Genomic DNA, 27,412 nt, shown 5'->3' with positions numbered 1-27,412 from the left:
ATATTGAAAGATTCCCATGAAGTATGAGCTTTAGGTTTTTTCATTCACTCTTAGGATGAAATATCCACAGTTGCTTCTACTGTAGGAAAGAGTAGACTTTTCTGTGTTTCTGGCCGTGATCCAGCTCAGGACACAGCACTGGCTTCACAGAGTAGAAATTGCTCATATATGCCTTTCCCCCAGGATTTCTCCTCCCCCAAGCAAGCAATTAAGCAGTCTAGTACTTGGAAGAACAAACTCCCTGCCTGGTATATCAAGATCAAGAAACTTGGTTCATTCACACAATTTTTGGAAATCAAATCAGATTTCTGATAGCAATTACCTGTAGTTAGCTTCCTAACCCCTTGAATGTAGGATGGATTGTAATCCAGGGGATGATTTTCAATTCAATTCAATTACACAGTTAAGCAGGTTCTGATCATGGGTTTGATTATCATTTAGAAATGAAGACTTGCATTTCCATCTCTTATGGCCATTAAATGTTTAGTGCTTCATTTCTTTTTTTGCAGACCTGAGCTTGTGAGTGACAGATTAGTTCATCAGTACTGCGGACCTCCTGTTTTTGTTTTTTCTCTTCTCATACAGTCGGGTCACTGTGTCCAATACTCCTTCTGGCACTGCTGTCCCCAGAGGACCTAGCCAGCCCACCATTCTGATGCACAGGCCCGAGGGTCCCGGCTGGCTTCACGTCTATAGACTGACTTTTGCAAATATTGCAGAACAGAGGATATTAAATTAGTTGGTAATAAAAACAACAGATGAACCAAATTAGATGAAAAGATTTATCAAGTATATCTAAGAGTTTGCTGGGAGTGGGAGAGAGACAGCTGGATAAAGTGATCATGGATGCACTTCCAGTTGACATTGCTAAAGTACTAGAAGAAGAGAGAAGAGACCACGCATTCTATATTTTAATAGCATTAGAAGTACAATAAAAAGCTGTTTACAATTTCCCTTACTGGTACAATGGATCTTTTATTTTTCAAAGTACATTTCGACAACTTGAAGTGTTGTAAAGTTATACATCAGAAGACTAATGCAAATGTCTCAGACAGTGCTCAGTATGTGTGCATGCATTTGGCTTAACAGTATCTCCATGTATGTTTTCTCATATGGAGATTTTAAAACACACAAATATTTCACTGTTACAGCATAAAAACAATTAATTTTACATGGATGGTAAAATCCCTTGTTCCAAAAAGTATTTAATGTAGATTTAATAATAATTTGCTTACCTAAAATATGCTCAAACTGATGTGCGATGCAAGTGGCCTAGGGAGAGCGGACATTGGCATGATGTAAGATTGCCTTCAGTCGATTTAGACTGATATTCATGCCTTATATATAAAAATGAAACACTGGGGCTAACCTAACCCTGTTTTACTCATGCAAAGCATAACTCCCATAGACTCTTTTAAAAAGTCATTTTTGTGGGTGTGAATGCGTATATTTTTGAAACTGACAGATTGCTTCAACAAATTTATGTATTTTGGGAGTGTGAAATTATTACTGCTTGAATTTTATTGAGAATACCTTTTCCCCAAGGTATTATGGATGAATGGTATACTAGAAAAAATACAGATTAATTAAGGATTATTCTTTCTTATACATACTGGTGCTAGTATTCTTTTGGTAAGTGCCGGACTCACCAAAATTGAATTTGTAGTATGTATTGTTTATTGACCTAAAAAGCTTCAGTTAATATTTCATTCATACTTATAGGAAAGTCTTATGTTAACATTTTACATTTTACTAGATGGACTTAATTTTTATTGCGTTTAGAATTTTTTAAAATTAAAGCAGACGTTTAAATGATAAAGTCAATTTTGTCTATTTAAGTAAAATTTATCAATATGGTAATACTACTATACAATAATGTTAATACTAAACAAAAATTAGTTGAACTTGAGTCTTGAAACTAAGTTTTCTATCTCTAAGGTCAATTAATTAAACTATACGATTCAAGTATCATTTTCAATGCTTAAGAACTTAAAACTTTTTGATTCTTACCTCTAACATATGCAGAGAGGTGGCTGCAACTTTTAAAATACAAATGCTTATGAAAGAAAGTTTGCACGTAATAAGTTTCCTGCGTGTAAAATCTATAGTATTTGTTTCAGAGGTCAGTGAAGGATGTTTCTTAATTGACCTTTTCTTTGCTATGTAAACTGCATATTACCAGTTTCAAGTATTTTTCTCTTTATTGCTGTGAAAATTGGAATATAATTAACATGTCTGCAAATATTGAAAAACTTCACTTTTCAATTGCATTGTGATATTGTACAAGCTGTTACTCTTTTCTAATGCTTGATTGAGTAGAAAATAAAGTTGTGACATAAAGTGCAAACATGAAAGGATCAGACTTGAAGAAGCAATGTGCCAAAAGATAAATATTGACTTTAATTTGAGCACTAAAAGAAAATCCAAATTACACAACTTTTAAATTAATTTGTAATTTATGGCCAAACCTTTACTTGGGAGATAATAGCTGCTCTATATGTAATCTCAAACTTGGATTTATGTTCTTTTTCCCTTCCCTCCCTCCCTACATCCCTTTCTTCCTTTCTTCTTTTGTTCCTCCCTCGCTCCTTTCTTTTTTTTTTTTTTTGGTAGGTGAAATGTGTGTCCAATAAAGTAAATTATCGAGTCAAGCTTTGCTCTGTTAGCCTATGTAAATTGCTCTGTTGAGCCGTCTTGTCTTAAACAGATCCGAAATTGTAATCAAGATTTGTACCAGTTTTGCTTTTTACACATTTCTTCTGCATCTCAATTTGAAGCAAGGGTTGTGAGTGAAACACTATCACTACATTTCAGTAAAGATTTATTTTTCTTTCTATTATTTTCTTGTTTTTCCCAATTCCACAATGTGAGCCGATTATGGTGAATATTGCTTAATTTTTGTTGGAAAAATTCCTTCCTGGTTTGCTGTATGCTTGTGTTATTTTTCTATACCCCATTTATAAATGATAATATTATTGTTATTTCAGGGATAGCACTTCTCATAAATGTAAAACCATTGTATGTAAGTAACAGCAAAATAATTGAAAACATCTTTGATTATTTACATTAAAGGAAATTCTCTAGGTTTTAAAACACTTGTTTTTCAGGTTGACTGGTCTTCAGAAAATAGCTTTTTGTTTTATCAGTAGCCTTAAAACCCTCATGATATGAAAGACTCTTTCTTCAAAAGACAGACATTAGCTGTTGATACTTGGCACTGATTCTAGGTGAAATGCAACCCTATTCCTTTCAACAGCGCTTTTCTAATCGTAAGACAAAAAAAAAATTTGAAGATCAACTGAGTATTCTAACTTTCACCTATTTTCAGGCTTCCCCCCACCTAGGAGGTGTATATATATATATGTATATATGTGTATGTATATATATGTGTGTGTATATATATATATATATATATTTTTTTCCCCATGGGAAAAGGTGCCCACATAATTTCCAGCACTTCCCTAGTCCTAGGGTCAAAGATGCAAATAAATGTGTTGACACCTTTAATGAAAAGGATATAGTTGCTCAAACGTATTGCTCTGACATTTTGCTCTCTTTCTTCAGTGCCGTTTCTCCATCAGCTTTTCTTCTCCTTTCCACTGTGAACCAGAGTCAGTTTGATGAGTAATAACTGAAAAGTGAATCTTTGTGTGCTTCCCAGGCAGGAAAGGGCACTGGAAAGAGAGACAAGACCTCGAGCAAAACAAAGCAGAAAGGTAGCAGAAAACTCACCAATATACTTGCTTCTTTAGTTTATATTTCTAAGTTATTCTGTAAGCTTACCTCATCTCACCTAGCAATTCAAATCACACACGAAAAATACAGTAAAACAATACGTTAGCACAGGAGAACTAGAATTAAAAAACAAAGTCTAAGAAAAGGCTTCACAGTGCTTGTGCTGTACACAAATTTCAATATTAAGGAAAACTTCTCTTTAAATCTTTAGAGCTTTTTACAAGAGGTTAACCAGGGCTCCGATGCTGTGCAATAGCACTTATTATTTCTGGAGTTTAATATGATGCTGACTCTGCATATTTTATGACTTTGATTTTTGATGAATAATTTAAAACTATTTTTAGAATAAAACATTTATCTCTAACATCTAAAAACTTAGAGAAACAGGTATATTTTGAAAAGATTACATACCTGTTAAGTGGTGTTTTTAGCATTAATCAGAACTCAGGCAAATTCCTCTTCAAAAGGACAAAGTACAACATTTGTAGGGAGCTTAGTTTTCAGTGCAGAATTCATAATCAGATTTTGTTTAAAGGAAGTAGGTTTTTGTTGAGAGCAAAAGGTAAATATTGTACCAAGACAGAAGCAAGGATACCAGAAGCCATAATTGATACTGAGGAAATATGAGAGAAAAGTAGATATTTCTTAAATCTTCAGTTCTTTTCCTCCAAATTGGAAGGGCAGAATGGGCAAGAATGGAGCTGGACACACAATAGTAGGGACTATGGCAAGCCAAACTTGCTTCAGACAGAGCTAGTTAATTTTGTAAGTCTCAAATAATACGAGAAAACAAGCCTCTTTCAACCTTTTCTCCAAAAGGTTGAGAGTTAGGACAAATGTAAAATGCTGCTTAATGGGCACAAATACAACCAAGAACATCAAACTCATTTCACTTAGTGTCAGTCCTGATGATTCATCATTATGGCCAGGGCGAACTGTGGTCTTTGGGCTGAAACAATTTTATCCATTAAAAAAAATCCCAGAATGTTCCAGCTTGAATCTTATATCCTTAGGGTTACAATATTGAATTCCGAATCGGGAAACTTAATCTTGCAGCCGGATTTGACAAGATGCTGGTTGAATGGTAGGCAGAAGCGATGATTGTGGGATGAAATGCCCCAGGTCAGAATTTGGGAAAAATAAGAGTTTTGTGAAAGTTTGGCTGTGATATAAGAATGCCAAGTTTGTAAATTTCTCTCCGTTTGTATCAGCAGACGGTGTTCAAGGATCTTAAAAGTAAATCTCTGTTGTATTCATTTTCTCTGTCTCAATATTTCCTTAACAAAGTGAGTCTTTACACATTCTTAGGTGCATTTCTTGGTGTGTTTCTAGAACTGCTAATATAAGAGGTGTTTGTAGTAATATCCAAAAGGTCTCCGGGAACAAAGGCTAATAAGGCTCAAATCCCAAACAGTCCTACATTGTTCCTAGGTAATGAATTAATCCTAGATTCAAGAACTAAAGTTGTGATTTCTTTTCTGAAAACTTTTTTCATTTGTAAACAAACCTGTATCTAGATTTCTAGTGATGAAAGAATTTAGAGTAAAAATGAAAATGAGACAGTCTAGCAATCTAATTCATTAACACACATACACACTCACAGACATACTTTAAACATTTTAGGAATCTTTGACCATTTAACCTCTAATAATCTAAAAATATTTTGTCTCTGTTTTGAATCTTAGTACCTGAAAAAATTACGGTAGATGTTTACTTAAAATACTCCTCTCAACTTGGTTGAAAATGGAAAAATACTTTGCAACTTTTTTTGTTTTTGTTTTGAGATGAGGTCTTGCCATGTTGCTGAGGCTGACTGTGAACTCCTGGGCTCAAGAGACCCTCCCACCTCAGCCTCCTGAGTAGTACTTTGCAGCTTTTAAACATCAAGTTTATGGTAAGAATTTGAGTACATAGTCGATCGGAAAACTGCAAACGTATGAATATTGCAGTTATTTCCTTCCAAAAACAGGGGGGCTGTTTGCTTTGCAATGTACTTCCATTTGTGCTAGTGCTGAAACCTATCAACTGCAATTGCTTTCTCTTTTTCTACCATTATTTATCAAATATAATTTAAACAGCTAGTTCAGGCAGAGAGTGGAACATCTGAGTAAAAGTGACAGTACATGAACACAATTCTTATATGCATGTGATTGAAGTGAGTTAGTTACATGGTAGACTCCTATGAGTATTTTTGAATTTTTTACTAAAAATTTATAACAGTATTGCGTGCATATGGCAGACCATTTCAATAGCACAGAATAGTATAAAGTGGAAAGTAAAGTATCCTGATTCCACTCGCCACAAATAACCACTGTTAACTATTTCTTATATATCCTTTCAGAGATTTTCTATGCATGTATATGCAATCCTTATACAATCCAAGTAGAACTATACTATACATAGAGTTCTGTAACTTACTTTTATATATAAAAAACATTTTGAACCTCTTCTCATGTGACTATGAATAGATCTGCATCCTTCTCTGTAGTATTCCCTTTTATGGATATACAGTGATTTATTTAACCAATTCTCTCTTGATCTAGCTTTTAAAAATAAGTTAGTCTCTGCAATCAGTCTAACAAGTTGAGAAGTTTCATTTCTCTTACCATAAAAGATTTCAGAATTTTCCAAATAAGATTTGTTTGAGCAAAAGAACTCATAAATAGTATCTCCTGAGAGAAGGTTAAGTGTAATGTTAAAAGTGAAGAGTAGCTTTATGCCACAAGAAAAGAGATGTATCATTTATATATTGAACACTCAAAACAATTAAAATAGCAATAAAGATCACAATATTGTATTTAGTAACAAAGAGGTAAGAATGACAGAGAATGACGTAAGGAGCTGGTTCTCAGTCTGACACATTATAACTTGAAAACCTTTATGTTTGCTCCAAGCCACCAAACAACTGAACAAAATGCTTAAGCTATTTTCTTTCATGAGCCTCAATGCTGTTTATTAAGATAATTGACATAGATATATGTTTCCAATGCATGATTCAGTTAATGTATCTAGATTAGTGAAAGAGAGACCAGAAGAAATTCATGGTAATTAATGTCAGTTAAATTTCTGTTTTCTATATTTCATATTGTCAGACCAATCCTTCAACCCTGATTCATAGGTTAAATAATGCAGCCACAAGCAGGGCTGAATCAAAACTAATGAGACTTAGCTCTTGAATTCTACTATATTTAGGGTTTTGAGAAGGTAGACAAAGTGTACATTATTGAAATATTCCAGAGAATGTGAAAAGTTATATTTTACGTTTCTTTTAGGATATGTCTTTGCTCTTTCTCTTTAATCACATTACCTTACATATACTAAGAAGACAGTAACGTAGGCAGTAATGAAATCTTATATTTGAATAAGAGATGGGAGTGTGAGCTGACCATGCCATCTTTCCCTACACAGACTTCCAGAATTGAGTCTATGGAACTGTAGGTGTGTTCTTTTTCCCTCTTGTTTCCTCCCTCCAGATGCAAACAGATGCTAACAGATGCTAAGACAAGTGTGCTTCATCTGTAGATTTAAAGGTAGCTGACTTCTTTGCCTGGAGCTTAAAATGGGCTTTCACGAACAAATTGCAGAGTATGGCTTTAATACTAATGATCTTGTTTGAACCCCACAACTTTAGAAGTAGATACAGATCATCATCCCCATTTTATAGAAGTGGAAGCTGGCTCAGAGAGGTTATGTATGTTATTTGTAGCCATACTGCTAAGGAGTGGAAGAAATGAGACTTGAACTCATATCATTTTCTGAAGTTCCACTGTTTCCCTCTGCCTGCCTTGTAGAACCACCAGCACAATCTTTAAAAATCTACTGATGTGAAGGACTCATTCTCAGAAATTCTGGTTCTATTTATCTGGGTGGAGTCTGGGTATGAGTATTTTTAAAAAGCTTTACAGATGATTCTAGTGCACTCTATCACAGTACCTCTTAAACTGGATGACTGTTATTTTAAATAATAAAGAAAATACACCTATAAAAATTGAACAATGTAACTCCTCCTGCCCCCCGCCAATCATAAATCAATAGCAGAAGAGGAATGGAAGGAATGTAACCTGGTATTCATTTCATGTATCCCTGTGTGTCTGTGTGTGTTTCAGTGGGGCTCTTGTAAACTTTCTTGAATATCTAATGTTTAATATCATTTTTCATCCAGAAAAGGGCTAAATATCTACCCATCCAAAAAACAACAGTAGTAATAATCTACCAATAAGTGAGCACTTACTAGGTACCAGGCACTTTGCTGGTATAAGTTAATCCTCATGCCAGGTCTGTAAGGTAGGTACTGTTGTTATTTCCACTTTACTAAGTAGAAGGCTGAGGCTAAGGAAGTGGTGCAAGGCCCTGCAGGACACTAAGTGGCAAAGCTGGAATTGGTCCTGAGCATGCTGGAGGCCAGGTGTAAGTCCTTAATCATATGCAAAATCACACAATCGAAATATGGCCCTAACATTACCTGTGGAAAGTGTCATCTCTTTATGAAAGCTGATTTCATTACAGCAACAGCTCATTTACTCCCTCCCTGCCTTCCTCCTTCCTTTCCTCCTTTTCCTCCTCCTACTGTTGCCATCAATAGCTGTGGTACTTGGGTTCCACAGGTGGCCTGGAAGATGATCCTTTTGTAAAATGTAAAATGGTAAACCCGTTGGGGAGTGGAAGTCTGGAGGAGCAAATTAGTGCTCTTTGGTAGCTTTCGTCAAAGAGCTGCTCCTAACTTTGAGGCTAGGGAGCCACACTAGCCTCAAATAGTTGATGTCCCAGTCCTCCATGAGCTATACCTTTAGATGTGGCCGACTTTCAATACAGTGTCCCAAGTTATTTTCACAAATAAGTTTGTAAGTGCCCCATGTCACAGTCAGATGCCTTTAGACTTACAAGGTAATCTGAGTACAGAGATGTATAAATTCTATGAATGAATAAATTATTCTTTGGTTAAAGAATAATTATTTAATTGTTTAATAACTAAAACTATTCTTTTATTAAAATTATCACCTTTAGTAAATAGGGCAGCCATAAAATAAATAAGATCAAAAGCTAAGGTGTTTTCATAAGTTACATAATAGAATAGATATTTGGGATTATAAAATAGCATTTGAGAGAAATCTCACCTTTTCATGATCAGTTTTAATAATTTTTTCAATTTGCTTCACTTTGTTTCTCAAAGCCGGAAGAAATTTTTTAGGGATAAATTATCTGAGTGCCTTTAAGAACTGATTTGGAAATATCTGTTAAAAGTATTCTTTAACTCTCATTTCTGCATATGAGAGTTTACCTATTTATGCATATAGTTATACAAATAAAATATACCCTGATAATTAGGGGAGAGAGAGAGAGAGAGAGAGAGAGAGAAATAGGATATATATACACACACACACACACACACATATGTGTGTGTGTGTGTGTGTGTGTGTATATATATATAAGGCACTATTCTGTGTGTGTGCGGAAAATTCCCAGAGGTAATTTCAGGGAAGGCTTGAAAACAGGTTCATATCTTTAAAATGCTGATGGAGTCTGAACTATATGAGATTCATAGCCTCAGAAACTCTTATCTTTTGATAAATTAACATTCTGTCAATCATTTATCATCTCTATATCTATCTATCATCTTTTAACTGATTAAGATTCTTGTCTAAATTTGAAATCAATTTCGACTTATTTGCAAGATAAGTTTTCTTTCTCCATCCATCCTTCACAAAAACTCAACAAAATTCCAGCCAAATGTATGTTGGCACTTCTAAATTCATTTTTATGAAATAATTATATTGTATCATTAAGGATTATAGTGATATGAAGTCAGAGATTTTACCAAAAAAAGTACATGTTAACACAAATTTTGGAAAACTGAAAAAAATCCTGTGGTATTTCTCATATTTCAATTTCAGTTTTTGGAAATTGAATTCAATAAAGGGCATCTTTTATCTGGCTGTTTTCAACTAACCTTTTTCCTGTCAAATGGAATTTTAAACATTGGGGCCCTGGAGATGGAGTGGAGCTAAAATAGAGAACTTTCATCTCTGCTTAGTAGTTTGAAATGTTCACAAAATGTAATCTTATTTGCATTTGTGTGTTTTGAATGTAAGGCCAAATAGAGTGTAATCCTAAATATCTCCTTTCGCTTTTACAAATGATTCAGCCCTGCCAGACCTCATGGATATATGGTTAGGAAACAAAATGCTGATTTGGTGAAATAAATCAACATGATCTTCAACAAAGCACTTACTGCTTTGGAACATCAGAAGGGAACATAATGCTTGGTAGAGACAGCGTTGTTCTTTTTCTTTTCTTGTCTGGAGCCTGTAATATAATATATCTTATATCTTGTACCGCCACCTCTCCACACCTGCATCCCTCCTTTCAATGATCACTCTGAATCACAGGGAGGAGACATGGTCATTGTTCAAACAGATAAGCTGAGCCTTGATACCATCTCCTGCAAGAGCCCAGCAATGTGGGAAATTGGGTTGAACCTTTTGAAACGGAGTAAAAGAGAGATGTGTGCTAGAATCCAACACAGTAGACAAGGATACGAGTTGGAGATTTTGTGCATTAAGATCTTGGTAGGTTTTCTCATCTATTCACACCTCCCTTCCTTCAATATTTCTTGGTGGTTTTCTTTCTCTTCTATTCACACCTCCCTTCCTTCAATATTTCTTGGTGGTTTCCTTTCTTTCTAGTTGGACCAAATCTTTATAAGAAATAGAGATTTAAAGGAAATATTGAAGACAAGAGACTATGCTGCCCCCTGGTTATTTGCTTAAAGACAGCACATTAACTTGATTACACAGCACAAATTATGGGCTTAAATTATTAATATGTTTATGAACAAATGAACAGAAGAGTATGTCCCTGACTTAACAAATCATTATTTATGTTTAGGAAGAATTACCATTATACATTAATAAAAAGATAAATACGTGCCTCATGCACTCATTTTATTCTATTAGAGTTTCAAGGGACAATAAATAAGACCTTTTCTTTAATTTCTGAGTTTGTTTTCATTTAATGCTTATAGATCTCACTGAAAACTGTGGTTTTAGATCTGCAACCAAATTAGTTTGCTAGCATCTCATGCCCTGCATTTTGATCTTGGTACAGTCTATCAGCGGAAAGTTTGGATCTGATGAAGAGACTCTTTTACCCAGGGTTTCTGCTTCCTACTGGGGGTGGGACAAAGAGGGAAAAGATCGAATTCACATATAGAACTAGAGGCCATGAATGTCACACTCTTATCATGCACCAATGTAATACAGAATTGCTCCTCGCAAGGGTGAGAAGTATGTTCACATGAAAACCTGAGACCACAGGAACAGAGTGCCTCCCACCTTTCTTTATCTGGGCAATTCCTTCCAGCCAATTTTTTCAGGAAAGAATGATATTGGTGTATTATTGAGGCCATTGTCAGACTGAACATCCAAGCAAAGGGGCTTGAATAGAATATAATTACGGGCTTTCTGTATTTTCAGTTTAGACTGGTACAGAGATGTTTCTTTTTCTTTCACTTTCTCTCTCTCTCCCTCTCTCTTACATACACACACACACACACACACACACACATCTCTAACTGTATAACATTTTCTCTTCTGTCTCCATACCCCCTCCCTCCCTTCTCTACAATGGAATTGGCCCATAATCATCTTAGAACAGGTAAAGAGTTGAAAGCATTGCTGGAGACCACACAGGTTGTTTTTTCTCTTCATACTCAGCATCTTACTCCTTCCCCTTATCTCCTACTTCCCAGACAACTCCTAAGTCTCTCTAGAGGTATGTCCTGGCCTGTAGTGGGAGCTCAGTGGGCACTATGGAATGACTGCTTCGTTACAACTGTCACTCTCCTAATTTATACCTCAGTAGAATGCTCATCTCAAGTGGTTTTGAAGCCTTGAGTTGTCTTTGCTCCATTTGTTCTCTCTCAACATTCCTTGTCTGGGAATTTGTTTTTTGTGCTCTGCTCCTAGCTTCATTTCAGAGTGTGTAAATGAGGCTATCCTTGAAAACAGTCATTTTCTATTTTCATATGATATCTAAAAGGAAAGGGCTTCTCAGCCATGGTTCCTTATTCATACTGCATAACACATTTAATTTAAGCAGCCACCACCATGGTATCCAGCACATGCTTATTTTTAGCAAGTCATAATGTTGAATCTTAAAACGTGAAGGGGGGACACGAGGTTCTTTGTAACAGATCTTAAAAGACAAAGGGGAGTGGAGAATGAGGACACAGAGTTTGTGTTTCAGAAGTTTACATCGACTAGATTTTAAGTTATATGGGGATCAGATAAACAAGGCATGTCCAAAGGAGCATGACTGAAAAGCAGCTTATACAGCATATAACGTTGTCTTCAGGGATTTCATGAAAATATTCTTCTATTTGTTTAGTGGCAAAAACAAATCTGTACTAACATTTTGTCACCTTTAAAACATAGTCCCTGAAATATTACTCCAAGTGGAAATATTGTGTTACTATTCACTTTAGCAATGTTTTATGCAGTACAAGTGACTGTGAATAATTTTCATTTTTCTACAGTCTGGGAAATGGATTATTCAAATCATGTTTTAAAACTTTTAATACAAAAGGCCACAGAAGAGTATGTTAATTGGCAGCTTCATGCGTACTTACAAATTGACAAAGTTAATGAATAATAAAATATAATGAATAAAGATTATTTTGGTAGTACTTGGAAAACAGTGACTTGAGTTTAGGATCTACTCTAGTTGGTTCTTGAATAATATTTTCTCAAAATAATGTCTAAGTAAAGTTATGTTAATGGACTATTTTTTATTTCTCTGTATAAAGATAAGCAAATAGCAATATCTGATCACTTGACATTTAATTTTTTATTGGTTTTCCAGCTCAATTTTCAACATATTCGTGAAGATTATTTATACATATACATATATAACTATATATATTCATTTTAATGAAATAGGGATTGCTCTTCTGTATAAAAAATTAAGGAAAAAGGAATATAGGCAAAGGTAAAAAGAAAATAAGATTTTAGACTAGATCAGTAAAAAATGCAGTGTTGATTGGTTTCATTTATTTGAATGAGTGTCATGCATAACGGTTATAATTTTCAAGTTTTAAATTAGGATTGTGTAACATTATAAAGTATAAAATGGTATCTAAAAATGTCAGAAATAATGTCTGAGACTGAAATTGGGATTTCTCAGGGGTTGCAGGTTTAAGTTTATGATTCCAGAAATAACCTAAGGGAAAATATGTCTAGCGCTTGAACTGACACTGAGCAACACTGGTACTTGAATTTCAGGTTTTAAACACACACACACACACACACACACACATCAGTGGTTCATATTTGTTTTTTTAATACTATATGGAAACCTTTTTTTTTTTTTTTTTGTCTTTTCTCAAGAAGTCAAAGCTTGTGAAACACGTAAAGTACTCTAAGTTTAATGCATCAACATAGCATTCCGTGGAAGAAGAACATGCCTGGTGTTCTGAGTGCGTATTTCAGAGCATTGGCCTCTTGCTGGTCCAAAGGAGTAACATGTTCTCAGGGGCTTGAGTTTCTCCCTTTGGAGGCAAAATTTAGCTGAGTCATTCCTTAGTACCTTTCACGGCTGTGGTTAATATTCATTTTCTTATCTCTCCTAGAAGTGATTTTTCCACTTGGCTGAAAAAACCTTTTGTCCACCTAGAATTCAAAATGTCTGCGGCTAATAACAAGGCAAAACTGTCAATTTTTTAGTGCCAACTCTTCTTTGTTATTCTCAATTTTCCTATATTCATTGAGCTTTGGATAAATATCATGTCATCTCTTTCTATAAAACATGGGAACTCTAAGCTGCAAGAGTGTTGCATGGATGTACCTGAGTGAATCGACAACCTGGAAATCGGAAATAGACAGCAGAGTGGGATGGGGTAAGTGTGAGGAGTCACTCAGTTGGTCAGGAAAGCCAGGCAGGAGAGGCAGAGGTTTTGCAAAACAGTGTTGTGTCATGGTGGTATAACGACTGGTACTTGGTGGGTTTCAGAGGAGGTAAAAGGAATAGGAGGGAGTGAGGAGAAACAGGGAATTGATTCTACAGGTCCCAGAGGAGGAAGGGAAGGATAATTCTGCATGGAAGAACTAGGAAAATCCAGTTGCCAGGACAAGGGTGCAAATGAGGCTCTGGGCACAGAAACAAGGTGTCTGCCAGTTTGTTGAACCCAGGGCATGGGGGCAGAGTAGGACTAGAGGCTGACATACATGAATGCTCTTCACCATGCCCATGACAGGGTTGGTGAGCAGAGCTGGGGACAGGGCTGAGTGTGTAGGTGCTAATCAGTGATCCTCTGAATAAAGAAGAGTTGTGCGATCAGAGAATCCAGCTGGCTCTGTTTTGTTTTCCACACTTCCCAATTTTCTTTACCACTACTGTTCCCCTCCCTGGTTCCCTCGTTCAGTCCCTCCTCACTTCATAGCTTGACTTTGCTCTCCCCACTCCTTCAATTCCCATTCCAATTCACACTGCCCTCAATTCCAGATAAAACCTCAAAACCTGCCATTTTGTATCTTGTCATTCTGCTCACCCACCCACTAATGTGGTGAATTTAAACGCTCTACAACCTGCTGCCATCTTACTTCCCCAGTCCTTAACTTCCAAGAATCCCCATTGACAGACTGATCAACTCAGATCTTCTTGTTGAAAGTTTTTCAAACATTTCCCCAGAAGAAATCCCTGGAAAGCCATGTATTGCAGAAATCCCTGGAAAGCCACGCATATTCATTATATTGACCATAGAATTTGAAACCCAATGTTTAATTTTGGAGGTGTCTTCTACATAGCTCAATGTTCCTCCATTACTTGTGTTTTACGAAGGGATCAGAAGTACTAAGTTGCTTTCCAGAGATTCCTTGGGAATTCATGAGCATCTATCCATTCTGTGTCTTAGAGAATGATTAGAATTATACAAATCAGGACAACTTAATTAGAAAAGATATTGTTAAAGAAGCTGTCTTCTAAGAATTTGACCTCTGAAACTTGTCTTTCTCACTGGCCCACTTTCTGGCACTTGCGTCTCCTGCATCTTCAAGGCAGTATTGCTAAGTGGTTAAGAGAGGACTGAAATATCTGTTCAGCTACAGAGGGAGGAATTCCCTCAGTCCTTGTAGAATTGTAAGGTCCCAGTGGATAATTTTTTAATAGCTACTTGAGGCAGGGGCCATATTTTCCCACAGCCTCTAGCACAATTCTTTGCGAGCTTTTGAATACCAGGCCCATCACCTGTTATAGCTTTTATACCTTGCACAACTTACTTAGCTCCTCTGTGCTTTGGTTCTTGAACAGTGAAGCAAGAGTTATAAAAATCACTACCTCAGAGGGTTGCTGTGAGAATTACACATAAGATAATTCATGTAGAGAATGAAGCACAGTGCTTGACTCACAGAAAACACTACGTGTACTTGAGTTAATCTGATTATTGTCACCCATTTACTACTTCTTGTATCTATCCTCACATTCTTGCTTCTTCAGTACTTAAACTTTCCTTGTAAAAGAAATGGAAGCGCTTATCTATCTTTGCCTTTTGTGTGAGATATTACTGGTCATGTTTCTTGAAGCTCCTTAGAAAGGGGCTTGGCTTTTTTTTTTTTTTTTGGACAGAGTTTTGCTCTTGTTGCCCAGGCTGGAGTGGAATGGCGCGTTCTCAGCTCACTGCAACCTCCACCTCTCTGGTTCAAGTGATTCTCCTGTCTCAGCCTCCTGAGTAGCTGGGATTACAGGCAGCTGCCACTATGCCTGTCTAATTTTTGGTATTTTTAGTAGAGACAGAGTTTCACCATGTTGGCCAGGCGGTCTCAAACTCCTGACCTCAGGTGATCTGCCCACCTCGGCCTCCCAAAGTGCTGGGATTACAGATGTGAGCCACTGCACCCAGCCGGGGCTTGGCTTTTTTTGACCCTAACTGTCTACTCCTAGTTTTCTTACCTCTTTTCTATTTATTTAACTTGCTATTGCATCCTCCTCCTCTCCAGAAAGAGGCATTCCCAACGTTTGCTCACAGATTCTTCTCTTTCTTCTGTATTCCCATCAGCTTTAGTAACTTCAACTATTATTTCTATCTATTCTTTCATTCCCTTGTAACCCTGACCACTTTTTTAGAGCATATCTACCTAGAAAACATCCATGACTTTCCCTTCACTAGCATCATGTTGGATGCTAAATGCATCTTTCCTACAAATCCACTCCACCTGAGAGAATAACAGTACTTACTTTTTACTTTTACTGTGTGCCAGACAGTGTCTAAGAACTCTGCTTGAGTATCTGTCTTAACATGAAAAAGTGGCAAAGTTGAGGTTCAAGTTCAAGCAGGCTTACTCTATGTTTGTACCTCTTGACTTGCTTATTTCCACAAAGGCTGACAGCCTTCCATTCACTGAATCTTGGGCCCTCAGTCACCTTGACTACCCCCACATTTAATGAATGGAGAGAGCACATGGAATCTACCTGGGGTGAAAAATCTCTTTATCCAGTCTTGCTACCACCCTCCCTTCCAGACTTTTGTTCCTCTTGCCTGAATTACTGACGTAATTCCTCTCTAGTCTTCCTGTTCCTATGTTTTCTGTACATCGGTGACCTTCACACATTTCTTTTTTTCAAACAAATTTAACTTCAGAAGCCCCAAATGTAGAGCAGACAAAGGCAGTGGGGCTCTCATTGAAACTGGGAGAAGAACCCAGATTTCCACCTGCTCTAACCCAGATTTCCACCTGCTCTGTGTTGACTTTGTTCACCATTGAGCCAGATTCTGGATAATTTCCTTAAGACATGGCTTTCAATGCATTCTTCCCTATTCTGAAACACAAGGTCATGCAAAGCCCCATCCTGTCTTTTCCTGGTTTGTTTTTGTATTCTCACTCTTCCAATTCAGACTCTAAACTCTAGTCTAATTGAACTAGACTATGCAGTTTTCTCAAACATCTGCAGTTTCTTTCTTCCTTATCTCTGAACTTCCACCACAATTTCTGTCTACTTAAATCTTGTCCATCCTTCTGAAGCAACAGCTCCTGCAGCAATCTTCTACCTGTCTGCCTGAACCAGTCTGGCCTCATCTGAATCCTCAGAGCACATTGTGCCTCTTTTTGGCATCCACATTCTGTTTTCTTTTAGGGTTATTATAAGCTTGTGTTCTATTTCCCCTGATGATGACCTCTAGGGGATTACCCCCATGTAGATATGTGTTCAGCACACAGCCTTGAACCTAGACCCACCAAACACAAACATTTGCAGATGGTGAAAAAAATTCATTCACCCAACAAATGCTTACTGAGTATTTGTTAAGCAAATTTCTTCGCCCTCCAGATACACCAACGTCCCAGCTGTTATGGCCTGATGGCGGGTATGGGTACATGTAAGCAGATGTGGTAAGTTGCTCCTTCCCTGAAGAAGGATGAATTTCATATAGTTTTGGAATTTTTAGAGGAAAGAGATTATCAAGTCCAACTGACCCAAGACCCTTGTTTTAATTCAAAGAGATTAACTGATTTGTTCAAAGGCAGTGGCCAAACCTGGATGAGTCCTGGGTCCTGTTCTCTGGGCACTTACATCACAACTCTCAAGCCACTTCTGACTGGTCTCTAAGCATAAGATCTTGTTGATTTAGAAAAATAGGAAAAACAGAGAATATTCTTTGCAAAATTCTCTTTATATCTACATTTATTTTCTCTGAAGAATTTTTAAATGATCAAGTCTTTTCTCTTTCCCTCCTCTATTTATCTCCCCTCAAGCCCGTTTTCAACAGTCATGTGAACAATTTATGCAGTTAAGTATTGCTTTACTCCTCATTACAGTTAATAAATTACCTGTGACATCTCCTAGACCTTGCAAGTTCCTGAGATTGGGGTGGTGGAGGGAATCTTCTCCCATATTCTTTATCAGGTACAGGTTTTTGTTTTTAAATCAGGTTCTTTATCTAGTTTCAGCTGTCCTATGTGATTAAAGTGTACTTGAGTGCATTTTAACAAGTCAGGAAGATAGAGTTGCAGTGCTCAGGTCCCAGTGAGAGGAGTTTACATCACATACAATATGATCTCATTTTAAAAAGTCATACCTGTATGTAGACATACATGTATTTTGATATTTATTGAGATGTCATGGGATACATAAATGCCATTAGGAGATCTGAACAAATTGCAATAAGTATTGACATGTTCTGTAAAGTATTTTCAATGCAAGGAGAATTTTAGGAAAATTTAAGCAGTAAAGATATTCTTGGTGTCAATCACATTTTTTTTTTTTTTTTTTTTTTTTTTTGCGTTTGTTTTGAGACGGAGTCTCACTCTGTCACCCAGACTGGAGTGCAGTGGCATGATCTCAGCTTACTGCAAGCTCCGCCTCCGGATTCAAGCAATTCTCCTGCCTCAGCCTCCCAAGTTGGTGGGACAACAGGTGCCCACTACCACACCTGGGTAATTTTGTTTTTGTTTTGTATTTTTAGCAGAGACCAGGTTTCACTGTGTTAGCGAGGATGGTCTCAATCTCCTAACCTCGTGATCCGTCCGCCTGGGCCTCACAAAGTGCTGGGATTACAGGCGTGAGCCACCACACCCAGCCGGTGTTTATCACATTAGCTGACATAAGGGTGAGTTGGAAGAGGGCAAGGGAGGAAAGGGTAGACCAACAATTACACTTAATGACTCAACAGTGGAGAACATAGCAATGGGCATTAGAGGGTTAGCTTCAGGAGTCAGATGCTGGAGTTAAGTAGAAGGCATTTTGGGATAGATCCTAATAGCATTTCCCCTATATAGGCTTCTTTACATGACATTTGAAAAATGTGGAATATACTGTTTGGCTACAGAGGGAGGAATTCCCTCAGTCCTTGTAAAATTGTAAGGTCCCAATGGATACTTTTTTTGTTAGCTACTGGAGGCAGGGGCCGTATTTTCCCACAGCCTGTAGCACAATTCTTTACACATAGTAGGCACTCAATAAAGATTTGTCAAGTGTATGAATGCAGAGGGTTTTCATAAAGGCGCGATCCAAGGCTGTTCAGGTGGTTCTTACTCCATTTTTATTGCCATTCAGAACTTACAGCTCCCATAGCAACAATAACTTGTACCCCTCAAGCATATGTAGTATTTAGTATTTCTGTATGTGGTGTCAACTTTCATGTCATAATATACTATATATGTAACTGGTTAAGTTACTGTTGTTGTGGGAACCATAGGCTTTTTTCCATCTAAAGTAAGCCCTTGCTAGCCATCCTTGTGTATGCAGAGGTGACAACTACACAACCTTTCCATGCCTAACTCCTCTCACTGACCCTGGGCCTCCTGTTTGGTCGACACATCCAATGACAAGTTTATGTGCTTATTGTAATGACAATGCTGTGCTTAACAGTCTTTTTTGCTAGTAACGCTGTGACATTAATATTTTGAAAGCCCACTTTTAGATTTATTATTGCTTTGTTGGGGAGTACCATTTTATTACATGTACATTTTGAAAAGGGGATCAATTCAAGAGTCAGTCTGGTTATGAGATGTTCCTAGGCATGATGGCATAGAACAAATATGTTGTCTTATCCTGTCTCATGCTACCAAAGATGAATTGCACTTGCTTTGTTCCCTTAAAGTAGGTATGACTACTTTTTCTTTTCTGTTCGTAATGAGAGATTTTTTAAAGGGAGCTTCTTGAAACCCGGAAAAATAACCAATCCTCATTTTAGTTCATTTTGTAAGTCATCTTTGTGAATGGCAAGCTAAGGAAAGTGGACAGTGGGCAGTGAAGGGTCAGTTAGGGTAAGTCAAGTGGAGTTAAATGCTTCTCCTCTCCAGGTGCCAGCAAGCATGTCTAGGGGGACATGGAGCACAGTGTTTAAGCAGATTGGCCTTGAGCCAGCAGATTTCTGTTTGTTACTTGAAGCTTATAGATATACTCTTGGGAAAATCCTCAGAATATGTGTGCTTTTCTAAATGGGAAGCCTCTTACTGTTTAACACTGATTCACTTATAAGGGTTTTACTTGTAGTGATCACTTGGACTGTCTAGTGAAGGAACTACAATATTTTTACTAATATTTATTACACAACAGCCACTAATATCAGACTGCTTTCCACTGTCTATCTTCTGCTAAATGTTCTCTTCATTTCTTCTACATTTCCACCCTCTCCATTTTCTCAACACACACACACACACACACACACACACACACACACAACTTATAATGACATATTAATCTCTCTTATGCATTCATAGCCCTGGCCTCAAGACTGATTTTTGTTTCTCCCAATGCTATAAATTGGGTCACTCAAACATATTTGTTGAAATGGAACAAAAATACTCTGACATTTTGTTTATAGAGTATCTAGAAAAGATCAGGGTCAACAGAGACTTGTCTTCCCACTCCTGTCCTTTTTGCGTCTTCTCTGCCCACCCCATGCACACGGTCTCCTGTGCACTGTTGGTCCTTCCTTAGCAATAAAGTGGCCTTTCGTTTTACTTAGACCTCCCAACACCTTGGTCCTTGGCGAGCTAAAAATGACCTGCCCAGTGTTGTTTGTTCAAATAATCTGTAACTGAATTCATACCTAGGTATTAATATATGAGTAATAATGTAGTATTTATCATTTAAAATGAGTTTCGTGGCATTACAGTATATTATCCTTAAAGATTAATTTTACCATGGAAATTCATATTGGGAAGATGAGAGAGATGTCTGTGAGTGAATAGTTCCTTACCTCTTAACCTGTGTAACCTATCAGGTCACTTTTCTACCTTGATGTTCTTGATTGTGCCTACATCGTTTGTAAATAGTTTAAAATGACTTATGGGTATAGCAGCATCAAATTTCCATAATGAGACAAAATATACTAGAAAGAGCATTCTTTGACACAGGCCATTTTGATGTTTTGGGTTTTTTTTGTATTGGGTTAGAGTTTAGAAACAAAGAGTTGATAATAGGTGATGTATTATTTAATTCATGTGATTTTTATCGAGTATTTGTTATGGGCCAGCATCTATCCTGAGGATAGAAGATTACTAAGATAACTGTGGTCCCTGTTCTCACCTAGATTGCATTGTAGACAAGCAAACAGAGGAGAAACAAGTAAAAAAACAAAAGAGACTCTCAGTTTGTGATATGTACCAGAAAGGAAATGAAAATTATTACTAAGCTAGTGAATTATGATTGAGGATGGGAAATCTACTTTAGATGAGGATATGTGGGAAGACCATGTATGAGCTATCTTCTAAAGGTTGCATGGTCAACCTGTTGACCACAGCTGATGATGCCATGGGAGAAATGGTGATAATGGTGGTGGTGGTGGTGATAGTGATATGATGTTGATGGTTATGTGATGATGATACAACGGTGATGGTGATGGTGATGTTGGTGATGGTGGTTATGTGATGGTGATAGTGATGGTGATGCAATGGTGATGGTGATGGTGGTGATGTGATGATAGTCATGGTGATGTGATGATGATGCTGATGGCGATGGGGATGATGATGTGAATGGTGATGATGATGTTGGTGATGGTGATGATGTGGTGGTGATTGTCATGGTGATGTGATTTGTTGGTGACAGTGATGGTAATGGTGATTATAAGCCACAATGGGATTTAAAATTAACCTGTGGTAAAAATAACAGGGCTATGTCAAATGTAACTCCTTGACATATTATCAAAGAAGACCTAGAAATAATAACAGGCAGGATGATATTAAATAAGTTGTTTAATCTTACCTTTGGCTTTAAACAATTTACTCTTGAATGTATACTTTGTGGCAAAGGAGCAAGCAGTACTTCTAGAATTTATGCATTTTCTTTGATAGGTAATGAATTCTAGGAGAAACAAAGTGATTGCTATTACTCTGTTCCTCCTTAGGCAAAATCCAGAGATTTTGAAACCAATTTGTTAATATAAGGTTGATTTTGCCTTGAGATTAGTGATTTACAAGTTTTATTGTTGTTGTTATTGTTTTGTTGTTTTCAAGACAGTGTCTCGCTCTGCTGCCCAAGCTGGAGTGCAGTGGCACAATCTCAGTTCACTGCAATCTTTGCCTCCCGGGTTCAAGCAAGTCTCGTGCCTCAGCCTCTCAAGGGGCTGGGACTACAGGTGTCTGCCACCATGCCCAGCTAATTTTTATATTTTTAGTAGAGATGGATTTCACTATGTTGGCCAGGCTGGTCTAGAATTCGTGGCCTCATGTGACCCACCCACCTCAGCCTCCCAAAGTGCTGGGATTATGGGTGTGAGCCACCACACGCGGCCAGTGATTTACAAAGTATTAAGGAGAAAATAACATTTTAGGGCAATAAACTGATTACTGACTTACTGCTTTGGTAATTTACTGATTCGATCAATTTCTTCAAGTGACTACAAGTGGATTTTCCCTTTGGGAGAATTTTTGAATATTTTCTGATGCATGTCTTCTTCCTGGCCTTGCCCTTTCCTCTCTTCCTTTTCCTCCCTCTCCTGCCAAAATGTCCTCAGCATAGAAATACGAAGGTTTCCCTTATGGTTTAGTATTAATGTTAGACTATGAAAAGAGCGTTTTAAAATTTACTGAGTTGCTATTAGTTATACTAAACCTCATTTATAATCTGTGGGACAGCACTTGTGGAAAGCCAGCACGATTTAGTTATCTTCATTTCTGAATCTGGAAGACTTTAATGACACAGAAAGAATCTCAGTTATTTAGTTAACCAGACAAAGCAGATTGTAGTACATTTGTACTACATGTTTCTGTTTTATAAATAATACAGAAAGATGAGATGCATATCTAAATATTTATGGATATGTACAAAAAGCTATCAAGGATATACTAAAATGTTAATCTCTTGTAGTATATTTTGAAAACATTTTTTTTCCTTTTTCTAACTTCTAAATTTAAATTCTAAAGTTCAAAGGCAAAAAGACTATTTTTGAAATAAACCACAAAAATAATAAGTTGTTTTCACCTCTGACCTAGTAATTCTACTTTTAGGAAATACTCAGAGACTTGGATAAAGAAATTATATTAGCACTCACACACAAAAACGAAGCATCTGATGTCTTAAAAGAAGGGAGTGATTGGGCCAGGCATGGTGGCTCACGCCTGTAATCCCAGCACTTTGGGAGGCCGAGGCAGGCAGATCATGAGGTCAGGAGATCGAGACCATCCTGGCTAACACAGTGAAACCCTGTCTCTACTAAAGATAAAAAAAAAAAAAAATTAGCCAGACGTGGTGGTGGGCACCTGTAGTCCCAGCTACTCGGGATACTGAGGCAGGAGAATGGTGTGAACCTGGGAGGCAGAGCTTGCAGTGAGCTGAGATTGTGCCACTGCACTCCAGTCTGGGCGACAGAGCGAGACTCCATCTCAAAAAAAAAAAAAAAAAAAAAAAGAAGGGAGTGAGTAAGCATATTAAACCCACAAATCATGTGACATTAAGATTGTTTTCAAAGAAATTGACCTGGGTATATGCTTATGATATAATGTGTAATGTTAAGTGAAAAAAAAATTAGCTTATGTAGTATTGTTCTAATTATGTAAATTTTAAAAGTGTAGAAAAAAAGACCATAAATAAATAACCAAACTTACGGCAGTGATAATTTTTAGGTTTGGGGAATCATGTTTTTTTTTTTTAACTTTTCAACGAATAGACATTCCATTTAAAATGAGATATACATATAAATGTTTATATATTTTTTTCAAAGAATCAGAATAAAATCTCTGATAACAATTCATTTTGATGTTTTGGTAATAATTGGGAAGGCCTAGAACATATTCCTTTTCACTGTGTTCATCCAGTGCCTTAAGGAAACAAATAACGAATATGAGCCTTGAATTTCTTGGACACTTCTTATATACAGTTTAAACTTCACAGAAATATTTTTAAAAATCTCAAGCTTTAGGGAGATGGATTATAAAAGCAGCTATAGCTTGGACATATTATTGTCAATATGAGTATTCGGCACATTTGATTATCAACATAGTCAACTCTACTCAGTTGATCAGGATCGTTCAATCAGATTGATAGACAATGGAGATTTTCCTGTTTCCTTGCATTCTGGACATTTTCAATGAGAATTGGTTCCACTAAATTGGTGCCTCTGTTAAGCTCCAGGACAAGCCCAGTGAATGAGCTGACTCAATTGTTTAGGCATCTTTGGACCTCTGAGTTAGGGGAAGAAAACTGTGGACTAGCAGTGCCTGTGCAGAGGAGGCCCTCAATAGATAAATGATGGCCACCTAAAGCACATTTGGTCTTGTCCACACTTCATCCCACAGTTTAACCTGGAAAGATGGTACTTTATGTATGTATATTATTTACATGAATGATACTTTACTGGGGCTAAAAAGTAAAATAGGAGGAGTAGTTGTATTAACAGTAATAAAAAATACACTGAAAATCAGGGCTGCCAATTATTGGTGCACCTGCTGTGCTCCAGGCCCTGAAAGAGATGCTGGCATTTGTCTTCTCGTTAATCAGTGATGCCGCCCTGATTTGCTACAGGACTTGCCCTTTCTTGAGGATTCTAACATGTAAAAAGACACAATAGCCAGGCTCTCAGCACATATGGTGTCTAATGCCCTTCAACCCTTTCCACCTCTTGTTTTTGGTCTGTACCCTGATGGTTTTCCATCTCTGTCTGTGGCAGATGAGATTCAAGGTGAGAGAAAGAACGAACCCTATAAGGTAATTCTGTCACTCACCTCATCTTCATAATCTTCCCTGAGCTTCCTCTGCTGCTCACCCTGGTATTGATCGTGTCACTGGCTATAGCAGACCAAGGCAGGGGGCTGCAAACCTTTCCGCGCAACCCTCGCCAGTGCGCCTGTTTCAGCTCCAAGAAGAAAAGCCTGTTGTGAAAACAATCAGTGCATTTGCTTTAGATCTAAGTGATTCCAACTAGGTCGATGCTTCATGCTGATGTGTTGAAAACATTTAAAAAATTTCTCAGAGTTTGATTTCCACGGGAACATTGTGGCATGTGTCTCAGTGTCTGCAGTTGTTATTTTTCACGAACGCAGCTGACAACTGCTTCCTGCCACAGCACACAAAAGCAGTAGGAAAACGGAGGCTTTTGTCTGGATGGATATTTACTATAAATGCTTTTTGGGGAAAGGGAGAAACCGCTGTGTGTGTGTGTGTGTGTGTGTGTGTGTGTGTGTGTGTGTGTTGTGTGTTGTGTGTTTGCGCGCACATGCGTGCATGCCCGCGTGCTCGTGTATGTAGGTTGGGTTGATAGCCACATGCTATCTTGACCTGCCGTCAAAAAGATTTTTGTTTCTGTTTTCATTTTTGTTTTTTTACTCCTGAAGTGAATATGATCCAATGTTGATAGGGTATAAAGCAAGAGAATGAACTACCCTCTGGTCTGGGTTTGAGTTTTGAGATTTCCTTTGTTTTGGCACTGACTTTCCTACACAAATCATTCATGATAATGCTAAGAGTTGCTTTATCTTCTAAAGGATCTAACAGATCTCTGCAAGTTTATGTCTATATCCAGAAACAATTGGACCTTTTCATCACATTGTGGCATGCAGCAGTAAAATGGACATTATGAAAGGGAGCTACCCTCACACAAATTCATATGTGTTTAATCTCTGATAGAAATCTGGGATAATATTTAATTGTAGAATCTAAGATAACAAGTTTTCCACCTGAAAAGTAATCTCCCTAAAGAAAAGGAACACTGCCAGCGTATATGTGGTGTATTGTGGTATTGGGGGGACACGAGAAGGGGTAACGGGCCCAGCCTAAAAGTGTTGGAGTCAGGGACATGGACAAGCATCTTACACCTGATCACATTTTTAAGTCCCCATTCTAGTTATTAATAATAGAGTTGGGTCGGGTGCAGTGTCTCACACCTGTAATCCCAGCACTTTGGGAGGCTGAGGCAGGCGGGTCACCTGAGGTCAGGAGTTCGAGACCAGCCTGGCCAACATGGTGACACCCCATCTCTACTAAAAATACAAAAATTAGCCAGGTGTGGTGGCATGCACCTGTAATCCCAGCTACTCGGGAGGGTGAGGCACGAGACTTGCTTGAACCTGGGAGGCGGAGGTTGCAGTGAGCCAAGATCGTGCCACTGCACTCCAGCCTGGGTGACAGAGTAAGACTCAGTCTAAAAAAAAAAAAAATAGAGTCTAGGATTTGTTTCAAAAATATAGAACAATGTACCTACAATCCACACCTTCAAAATTACTTCTTTATTTAGAGATAAAGTTAGAGGGCTGACATTGGGGCTTCTTATTTTCCCATGTAGCTCCATGGGAGATCTATGGCTAAGTCAAAGTCAGAGCCTAGGTGTTCAGTGTTCTATCTGCCAAGTCTTCTAAAAAGTATGTGTGTCATTTCAGCTGAGGTTTCTTTGCAATGTCATCATTTAAATAAAATGTTGGGGTTTTCTTCTAGGCATGAACTCTCTTGGGTTGTGTTACCCTGTTTGCTGTTTACTGTCAAGATGCTGAAAGAATGTTCTTATAATGATCCAAGAGGAAGTGGCAAATGAGTGCTCTTCTTCAGGTATTTTGTTGATTTTTCAGAATGCCTACCAATAGGAAATTTCCGCAAAACTACAATCTGTGAGTTTATTGTATAAAATTGGAGGGAAATCATTGTCATGTTTCCTTTTGTCAAATGAGTGAGATTCCCTTTTGTTCTGATATGCTGCTTCTCCAAAAGGTTAGATTTATTTTATGCTAGAAGTATTCCTTAATTCATAAGCTGTATCCATGGGTGGTATTACGGTTTGTTTTACTGAACACCTACATTGAATATATATCTCTCTCCTTACTGTTTACATACTTGACCATTAGAGTTTATATTCTAAATACAAGCTGCACATAAATAATCTTTTATGGAATTTTATTTGCTATTTTTTATATTCCATTTAAAAAAATAAGACAGATGTGGCTTTTATGGGAAAAGATACTCTAGATTTTTGAGTATTACTTTACACTTCTATTTCGAGATGTCTGTAATTAGGAGGCTTAAAGTATTTTGGGGGAATGTTGGGTCAGTAACACTCACAGTTTCCTTATGAAGAAAGTGGGAAGAAAATTTCAATGGAATGTATTCTGTCTTAAAGGCACAGAAAACTTGAAAGGAGACCTAGGTCATTGCTGATGGGTCTAGGAACAGAATTTATCTCCAGTTTTCTAATTGCTTCTTTTAAAATTAGATACGTACTTTTAAAAAATGGGGCAACCATTCAGAATGTCTTGGTCTGTAGAGTTTTAGACTTTTAGAATGCTGGGGATAATAGAATCAATTGATTCTGCCATGATAATGATACTTTGCAGTGTTCCATAGCATAAAGAAGGCAACATTTATATTAAACATGATCCCTTCCTTTCTATTAGTAGCATTTGTCTATAAACACCAAGGGAGTGGAGCTGCTGTAAGTCGAGTGGAGGAAATAGTTGTAATATGTCATCTTTCCAATGTCATTTCATTCATTTAAAAAATGAACTCCTTGGGTGTGCTGTAGAAACACTATTTGTACTTTAAATGTACTATCGAGAGCCCTATTTGTAAAGAATTTATGCACTTAATGTATGTACTGAGCTTGTCAGGTTATTTTGTTTCCAGATTTTTTCCCCTCAGAGCAATGAGAGAGTCCTCATGAGTTGCAAAAAGAAAAACCATAGGCTTATAATAAGCTTATACTGGCTCATGTGTGAAGCTTAGCCTACTATAGATTTTCCAGAAAATCAAATATGGATGTTGTGGA

At 37.3% G+C, this 27,412-nt stretch overlaps 1 protein-coding gene across 2 annotated transcripts in view; it reads left to right on the top strand.

Annotated features, from left to right (window-relative positions):
* Window positions 1–27,412, top strand: part of POU6F2 (POU class 6 homeobox 2) — a 491,967-nt gene that overhangs the window by 2,821 nt on the left and 461,734 nt on the right. For both annotated transcript variants that reach the window (XM_025380080.1, XM_025380079.1), the window contains exon 2: window positions 26,092–26,202. In XM_025380080.1, coding sequence (XP_025235865.1) covers window positions 26,185–26,202 — 18 coding nt within the window. In that variant the 5' untranslated portion in view covers window positions 26,092–26,184. The remainder of the gene's footprint in view (window positions 1–26,091; window positions 26,203–27,412) is intronic.

Source organism: Theropithecus gelada, chromosome 3 (assembly GCF_003255815.1).
Source record: "Theropithecus gelada isolate Dixy chromosome 3, Tgel_1.0, whole genome shotgun sequence".
Taxonomy (NCBI): Eukaryota; Metazoa; Chordata; class Mammalia; order Primates; family Cercopithecidae; genus Theropithecus; species Theropithecus gelada.
Note: the sequence above shows the minus strand (reverse complement) of the source record. Positions and strands in the feature narration are given on the sequence as shown.